This window comes from Miscanthus floridulus, chromosome 1 (genome assembly GCF_019320115.1).
Source record: "Miscanthus floridulus cultivar M001 chromosome 1, ASM1932011v1, whole genome shotgun sequence".
NCBI classification, from domain to species: domain Eukaryota; kingdom Viridiplantae; phylum Streptophyta; class Magnoliopsida; order Poales; family Poaceae; genus Miscanthus; species Miscanthus floridulus.
The window spans coordinates 104,406,844-104,416,418 of NC_089580.1; the positions used below are offsets into that span (position 1 = coordinate 104,406,844).

At 41.1% G+C, this 9,575-nt stretch overlaps 1 protein-coding gene across 1 annotated transcript; it reads right to left on the reverse strand.

The window, feature by feature from the left end:
* Positions 1-1,590: 1,590 nt before the first annotated feature.
* On the reverse strand, positions 1,591-5,289 carry LOC136460891 (uncharacterized). The gene is made up of 7 exons (XM_066460427.1): positions 4,593-5,289; positions 3,851-4,418; positions 2,972-3,169; positions 2,375-2,570; positions 2,110-2,257; positions 1,695-2,025; positions 1,591-1,612 (listed from the first exon to the last, which is right to left on the reverse strand). Exons 1-7 carry the CDS (start codon positions 5,287-5,289, stop codon positions 1,591-1,593), a joined length of 2,160 nt encoding a protein of 719 aa, XP_066316524.1.
* Positions 5,290-9,575: the final 4,286 nt, after the last annotated feature.

Sequence of the window (9,575 nt, forward strand, 5' to 3'; positions counted from 1 at the left end):
GATTTCGTGGCTAGTTCACGTGTCTTTTTAGCTTCTGATAGCAGTTACTAAAATGAGCATAACTCTTTATTGGGAAGTCCAAATAATGAGCCGTTTGATGGGCTGGAAAGTAGACTTGAAGACGCTTCCATCCACATATAGAACACCATCTAACTCCTTGTATTCTATCTGTGGTGATGCTTGGAATTCGTACCATGTATCAGTCATCTAGCTTCTGGTTGCATTTCCATGCAAAGGTGATGAACCACCATTTTATTCTTGCACACCATAGGCTTCTTGGTTCAAATGTCCAGAGGCTTGAATCCATCTCCATCCCATGCTGGTTCATACACTCCATCATTCCTAAGGACATTGGAACAAGAACTCAAAAGCATAGGCTCATTCAACATAAACTGATTATTAAACATAAGGTTAGCGTTCACCTGAGAATGAATTTCCTTCTCCAATTGTTTAGCTCTACTTCTTGTAATTGGACCAGCTATATCAAGTGGAGTTTCATTTGAAGATGAGTGAATGCTAGGAATGTCCTCAATGGCCTCCCCCTCTTGAGAAGGAGTCGTCCTCGACTCAGGCTCACCAACAAATGGAAGCAAGTCTTTAACATTGAATGTTGTACTCACATTGGAATATTCAGGTGGCAGCTCAATTTTGTAAGCATTATCATTTATATTTTGGAGAACCTTGAATGGACCATCACCCCTAGGAGATAACTTAGTCTTGCGATGTTGAGGAAAACGATCCTTGCGTAGATGTAACCACACAAGATCTCCCGGCTAGAATGTAACCTTCTTTTTGCCTTTGTTGACCTGCTTTGCATATTGTGTTGATTTCTTCTCAATATTTTTTTTGTCTCATCATGTAGTTTTTTGATAAAGTCTGATCTCTTTGATGCATCCATGTTAACTTGTTCCTGCAATGGTAAAGGCAAAAGATCCATGGGAGTATGCGGTTTAAACCCATAAACAATTTCAAATGGACAAAAGTTCATTGTGGAATGGACTGCCCTGTTATAAGCAAATTTAACATGTGGAAGGCAGTCTTCCCACTGCTTCAAATTCTTTTTCAACACAACACGCAACATGGTGGACAAGGTACGGTTGACAACTTCAGTTTGCCCATCGGTTTGCGGATGACAAGTGGTGGAAAATAACAACTTCGTACCAAGTTTAGCCCATAATGTCTTCCAAAAATAGCTTAGAAATTTTGTATCCCGGTCTGAAACAATAGTCCTTGGTACTCCATGTAAACGAACGATCTCCCTGAAAAACAAACCAGCAATGTGTGAAGCATCGTCGTTCTTATGACATGGAATAAAATGTGCTATTTTAGAGAATCGGTCAACAACAACAAAGATAGAATCCCTCCCCCTCTAAGACTGAGGTAACCCCAAAATAAAATCCATGGATATATCTTCCCAAGGTACATTCGGAACTGGTAATGGAGTATAAAGACCATGGGGATTAAGGCGGGACTTAGCTTTCAAGCATATTATGTAGCGTGCAACATGTCGCTGGACATCACGTCGCATATGTGGCCAAAAGAAATGATCGGAGAGCATGTCCAATGTCTTTTTGACGCCAAAATGACCAGCTAAGCCACCAGCATGTGCTTCCTGCAAAAGAACTTAACGAATTGAGCAGGCTAGAATACATAGTTTGTTAGTCCGAAATAAAAAACCATCATGCACATAATACTTGTCACAGCCTTTTCCAGCAATGCAATGAGAGAAAGGTTCTTTAAAATCAGAATCAGCTGCATAGAGTGTTTTAATGGATTCCAAACCAAGCACTTTTGTATCTAATTGTGTAACCAAACCACATCTCTGTGATAAGGCATCGGCAACAATGTTATCTTTTCCATGCTTATGTTTTACAACATAGGGAAATGTTTCAATGAACTCAATCCATTTAGCATGTCTACGGTTCAGTTTGCCTTGACTTTTTAGATATTTCAAAGCTTCATGATCAGAATGGATGACAAATTCTTTAGGTAACAAATAATGTTGCCAAACTTCCAAAACTCGAACTAAGGCATAAAGCTCTTTATCATAGATAGAATAATTCAGATGTGGACCATTCAACTTTTTAGAAAAGTAGGCAATAGGTTTACCTTCTTGAAGTAGTACACCTCCTATGCCAATACCACTTGCATCACATTCGATCTCAAATGTCTTACCAAAATCAGGAAGTTGTAGCAGCGGTGCTTCACAAAGCTTTGTTTTCAGCTCATTGAAGGCTTGGTCTTGTTCATCACCCCACTAGAATGGAACATCCTTCTTTGTCAAATTGTTGAGGGGTGCAGCGATGGTGCTAAAATCTTTAACAAAACACCTGTAAAAACCTGCAAGACCATGAAAACTTCGAACTTGACTCACATTTGTAGGTGTAGGCCAATCCTTTATTGCTTTAATCTTTTCTTCATCAACTTGAATTCCATCTACAGAAACAATAAATCCAAGAAAAACAACATGGTCTATGCAAAATGTGCATTTAGCAATGTTTCCATACAATTTGTCAGCTCTCAAAACAGCAAGAACTTGACAGATATGATCAAGGTGTTCATCAAATGATCTGCTATAGATCAGGATATCATTAAAATAAACAACAACAAATTTGCCAATGAAAGCTCTTAACACATGATTCATCAAACACATAAAAGTTGAAGGAGCATTCATCAAACCAAAGGGCATCACAAGCCATTCATAGAGACCAAATTCATTTTAAATGTTGTTTTCCATTCATCACCTATTTTCATTCAAATTTGATGATAACCACTACATAAATCAATCTTGGTGAAAATAGTTGAACCACTCAGCTCATCTAACATGTCATCAAGCCTTGGAATAGGGTGACGATATCGAACAGTTATAGCATTGATAGCACGACAATCAACACACATACGCCAAGAACCATCTTTCTTTGGAACTAACAAAACAGGAATAGCACATGGTGATAAGGATTCACGAACATACCCTTTGTCCAAAAGCTCTTTTACCTGTTGCTGAATTTCCTTTGTTTCTTCAAGGTTTGTGCGGTATGCTAGACGGTTGGGAAGAGAAGCACCAGGGACCAAGTCAATTTGATGCTCAATGCCGCGAAGTGGGGGAAGTCCAGCTGGTAGCTCATCAGGAAAAACATCCTCAAAGTCATGTAACAAATCAAGAACAACACTAGGCAGCGAGCAAGGTAAATCGTTAGTGGAAAGTAAAACCTCCTTGTACAACAGTACAAAGAATGGGGCTGTAGTGTTTGTCACACCTCTCAAATCACTCCTGCTCACAAATAAGCACTTAGTTTGGTGTGGCTGTTTTAAAGTGGAATGAGGCTTTATGTGGCTGGATGCTTTAGAACTATCTTCCTTACTAGTGTTGTGGGTCTCACTCAGTTTTCTTTTTTTAGATTCCTCTCTTTTCATGCGAGCCACATCTGAAACATGTATCTCCTCTAGAGATAATGGAACAAGAACCACCTTCTTGTCATTGGCAATGAAAGTGTATTTGTTAGACCGTCCAAAATGCACCGAATCCACATCAAATTGCTAGGGCCGACCAAGCAGCAAATGGCATGCTTGCATGGGGACAATATCACAATCAACCTCTCCATGATAATCACCAATGGAAAATGACAAACGAATCATGGCTGAAACCTTAACTGTCCTAGAATTATTCAACCATTGCATATGGTATGGATGTGGATGGCGACGTGGCTGCAAACCAAGCTTCTCAACAAGCAAAGCACTAACAATATTATTGCAGCTCCCACCATCTATGATGAAACAACACACTTGTCCTTTCACTTTGCATCGGGACTGAAACAAATTATGGCGTTGTCCTTGTTCAGCAGCAACAAACTGAGTGGAAAGAACTCTACTAACCACCAAAGAAGGAGATGGTGTATTCATTGTAGAAGGCTCCAAATCAGGAAAATCAGCAAGCAACTCATCAAAATCAGCACTAGTAATCTCATCAGAAGATGGAGAAATAATATCTTGTAGCATGTTATTGTGAGCAAAAGTTGGAATAGGTTGAATGGCTAAACAATTCAGACCTATCTCAAATGTACCATCCTCAGCTGAATACTCACAAGTATCAAGATTTAGGTATGCAAATACATTGTTAAACTCTTCATCCTCTTCACTTTGAGAATCATAAGAACCATCAGCAAGTGCAATAATGGTACGCCGATTGGGACATTCAGCTTGCTTATGTCCATGACCACCACACTTAAAACACTCAATCTTGCTTGTCTTCCGTTGGGCTGCTGTAACAGAGGAGCTGGACTGATTGGAATTTACAGCTTTGCCTCTTGAATCAAAATGTTTGGCAGACATTGAAATTGAACGAGAAGTTGCATGAGATGGTGTGTGCACCTCTGACCCGTGCTGCTGTGAATGGCGCCATGGAGTAGAACTATGAGGAGCTAAAAATGAAGCACGGTTCTTATAAGATTCAGCAAGCTATCGTTCTGCCCTTTTTGCAAAATGTAGCAATTCATCCATAGTGTTGTAATTAGTCATGTCCACCTTGTCTGCGATTGGTTTATTAAGACCAACCAGAAATTGAGCCATCGTTGATTCCTCATCTTCAGTGATACCGGTACAAAGTAGACACATTTCCATTTCCTGAAAATATTCATCCACACTACGATGACCTTGGACAAGACGTTTTAGCCTCAAATGTAGCTCATGAGAATAATGGGCAGGAACAAATCTCCGCCTCATTTCTTGTTTCATGTCATCCCAAGTAATACGATCATGTCCAACATGGCGGAAATCAGCACACACTTGATTCCACCAAGTGATTGCACAACCTATGAACTCAATTGCAGCAAGCTTTGCTTTCTTGACAGGAGGGTAAGTATAGAAATCAAAGATCTGATCAACCTTGGTCTCCCACTCAAAATAATCATCAGCACTTTCCTTTCTGTTAAATTTTGGAATAGACACTTTCACTTTACTTAAACCATCATCATCACGACGATGATGGCAGTCACGATAACCATGATGGACACCATGCCGATGATCATCCATGTCGGACAACATATCATCATCACCATCATAATCTCTACCTCCAACTAGAACGCGCCGAGCATGACCAAAACCATGTCCATGACCAGTGGCACGACGTGGTGCCTCGTTATCCTCATTGTCATCATCCTCATTTGGTGGTGGTTCTCTATGAGGCATGTTCAATTGGAGAGTTTGTAGTTGTTGCATCAAATCATTCATTTGTGTACGCAGCTCCTGGAATTCCTCCACTAAAACAGCGGCACCATCTCCACGTCCTGCCATATTAGTAGAGGGGGAAAATAGGACAATATATATGTGGAATATATGTGGAATCACTCCCTCACCACTTGCTAAACAAGTTCTTTCTCTTCCTGGAAAGGGCAAGAACCGGGGCTGCAATCTGTAGTGGAAGAGTGAAGAGACTACGGTGCAACAGCTCATGGTGCTTTTAAGTGGAGCTTGGTGGGGTAATATGTAAATGGAATGCGCTGAAATGTAGTAATGCAAAACCGAATAATAATCCAAGAACTCAAGTCTAAGTTGCTGAATATAAAGGAAAAGGTGCTCAAAGAAAGGAACAAGATGTAGGAAGTGGATAGATGAACACCAATTGCACCAACCGAAACTTGTTGCTGCCCAAACCCCTTTGTGGTGTGCTGAACACAATTCTCTTTTATTTCTTTTCTTTCCCTTTTTTTGAACAAGAACTCGTTGTTTTCAGTCCTTCTTTTGACCCATATACATCTTTTCTTTTAACCTTTGTGACAAACGCAGCACAACTTTCAACTAAAGGGGCACATAAGGATCAACTAAGATGGACGGCGCAACACAAAAACAAGAAACTCGGGTGGGGAATTTGTGGCGGGTAGAAAACAAGGGTGGAACGGGTGGGTTTTTTTTATTTATATATATGCAGCAAGCAATGATGATCAGAACAAGGGTGGGATGGGTGGGTACATGCAGCAAGCGATTTGATGATTAGAACAATGATAACAACTAGAATGATGTGGAAAAGAAAAATTCAGCAACTAGACAAATCTTAAAGGATTAAAACTCGATAAAGCAAACTACAAAATCAGTAGCACGTATGAATTTGGGCTGTAGGTTTTCTTTTTTGGCTATTAGTGGACAGTAGGTATATAAACTCTATCCTACCAAAAACAAGAACAATCCTAACGAGTAAATGGAGGCTCTGGTACCAGATGATGCGCACACGCCTATGCAACGCGTGTAGCAAGTTGTGTGGCCCGATCTTCTCGTAGGATCCGCAGACTTGATAACTTGTCGCTGCGTGACCTGGTGAAGAGCCAGTGCACTGCGAGGCTGTTCACACGATGAACTACCGAGACAATCACCCTTCCACATACCGATGAAACAGCCCATGCAATCACGCTCTAAAGACGTGAAGGCACGAACTGGGTGAACCGCAGTTTGGCGTTCTACAACTCCCTCAGGAATCGAAAGAACAAGTGTTGCAAGCCTCTCAAGACTCACACATAAACAAAACTCCACGAGTTTGTGTATTCTGAATTCAGCCAATCAAGATCTAACCTTTCATTGTCTAGTACAAGATATATATAGAGATAGGGACGTTCAGCTTGGAGTAAATGGCAGCATGCGTATGCACCAGTGGATTTCGTGGCTGGTTTGCGCATCTTTTCAGCTTCTAATAGCAGTTACTAAAATGAGCATAACTCTTTATAGAGAAGTCCAAATAATGAGCCATTTGATGAGCTAGAAAGTAGACTTGAAGACGCTTCCATCCACATATAGAACATCGTCTAACTCCTTGTATTCTATCTGTGGTGATGCTTGGAATTCGTACCATGTATCAGTCATCTAGCTTCTAGTTGCATTTCCATGCAAAGGTGATGAACCACCATTTTATTCTTGCACACCATAGGCTTCTTGGTTCGAATGTCCAGAGGCTTGAATCCATCTTCATCCCATGCTGGTTCATACACTCCATCATTCCTAAGGACATTGGAACAAGAACTCAAAAGCATAGGCTCATTCAACATAAACTGATTATTAAACATAAGGTTAGCGTTCACCTGAGAATGAATTTCCTTCTCCAATTGTTTAGCTCTACTTCTTGTAATTGGACTAGCTATATCAAGTGGAGTTTCATTTGAAGATGAGTGAATGCTAGGAATGTCCTCATTAGGTTCTTGACCTTTCCCCGATAGAGAGCCAAAAGGTAGTTCTAGTGGATTGCTCGTGGCTTGTGTGATCCTCATCTTGTGTTGGTTGTACGACACCCGGTTATGGGTTTGGCGTGTGTTAAAGGTAGTTAACAACCATTATAAATCGTCAATATAACATGCATAAATATAATCAGCAACGAAGGTCTAGGGGTTTAAACTAATAAATTCCACGAGTTTTGGTGAATCTGTATTTTTCGCAAGGTTTATCTAGAAAACCATCAAGACGGACCTAGATGTCAGACTTAATCATGCTTATCCACAATGAAAACAACCCCAAAAGGTTCCAGAAGACTCGAGAGGACTCCACACCGAAGCGGAGGGTGAGGCATCGCTAGGTGGGGCTGGCTGGCCCCACCTGTAGGCCGACCGACCCTTGGGGCCCACATGCTAGCCTCCTGTTGTTATGTCGGTTCTCCACCACCTCCTAGATTGCATCTACGCCGTTTATTCAAGTCGTTTTGATCCGAGGGCTCAGGATTGATGCTCTGACCAATATATACCAGCCCCTGCCACCCCCCTAAGGTAGATAAGTCATTTGAGAAGATAGAAACCCTAATCATCCTTAGAGCTACATCATATTTTAGGGCATAGCTAGTTAGGCTAGGTCTAGAGGGATGTAACAGAACTGCCCAATTTATACAAGATCAAGTACAGATGTCCCTGCTAACATGTTGACACACACATACTTTCACTCATATAAACCCGGTAGTCCACCGAGTGTCCCGAAAGACCTCGGTAAATCAACATCACAACCAAGATTGCGTGATTAAGCAAATACACATCACATACGTAGAGTTGTAGCAGAAATAATATTACAAATGGGTTCACAAATAATAGTACAAGTTTGGGTTTCAAAACTGATTAGTGAAAACAACAGTGTTCAAATTATTACATTAATATTAGTTCTAAATACATTGCTAGCATAAGTGGTATACTCAGACAAAAGCATATAGATGAGAAGTAAATATAGAATCACCGAGCCCACCGACGGTTAGCCACCATCTTCAGCAGGCTAAGAACTTCACCTGCAACAAGATGGGATAAACCCTAAGTACTCGAATGTACTCAGCCAGACTTACCCATCGGAAACCAAAACAATTGACACCAAGGATTATGCAAGGCTTTATCAGTGAATCTAGCTGGACAACCTTTTTGCACAAAAGCTTGAGTAAACAATAGCATTATTCACCTATGCTAGCAGTGACTTTTAGCCATTACCTACCATCTATATTAGCACATGTACTAATCAATCACTTGATTAAGTTGCAAACAATAATAACCATATCAGGTATTTTATGGCTCATTATCATCATCATCATCATTTAACCATATCTTTAAATTTAGTGAATCTACGTTGTCGATGCTCAGTCAGGTTCTCACTATCCAGGAGAGACGGCGATTCGAATCGATTCCTATCCAGCTGGAGGGGTATTCCTAATAGAAACCTTGCTTCCCCCATCAGGGTCGCAAACAAGTCACCTTTGGTACAATTCAGGAGTCGCGAGTCCGATTAGTGCCGCAAAATTAGAGAACCACTCTGCCATGAGTGCTCGGTGACTTAGTCCGCCTTTGGGCTTACGCCAATGGCTCCCCACACATCCTTACTTCCATCCAGATTTGCGGACCCCTGCTCACGTCCTCGGCCTGAATCAAGCTACTAGGCTTCACGGTCGGAACGACTTATCTGGCTAGCTAAGTGTTAGGCTGTGTTCAACATGACATGAGGACATACAGTGTATCAGTCCTTAAACGACACAGACAGGGATAGATTCACACCCAAGACCTCCATGCCTTGTTGCTGCACTACCATCATCCCGTCCAGTCTCTTTTCATTATTAACACATGGTTCTTTTTCATGATAGCAATTATAGCCAATTGTGACCAGAGCTCATCCTACATCTCACAGGTGACAGGAAATCACCCAACTTCTACCGGTCTATGCATAGCTAAGCATCATTCGATCCTACACTCAATTAGGATTCACAGGATTTTATCTGGACAAGGTAAGGATATAATGCAATAATTGGTTCCAACCAATTCCTATACTTAATGCATCATCAACAATAAAAGATGCTCAAGATATTTGTAAAAACATGGGGGACTTAGAATGCTTCGAGGCTTGCCTGGGATCCAACACAAGTCAGTTCAGTTAGCTTGCACCGTCTTGGTGACATCTCCGGTCCTAGCGCTTGCTTAGTCCTTCCATCTTCGGGATAGATCCACCATACACTGTCTTTGGGTTCGGCTCCAACATCACATCCTTCACGTGGTTCATCTAGTGCACCTAGATGAGATGCAAGATGCAAGTGCATGAATATGAAGAATGGTAATACAAGATGCATCACATAAACATTCAAGACA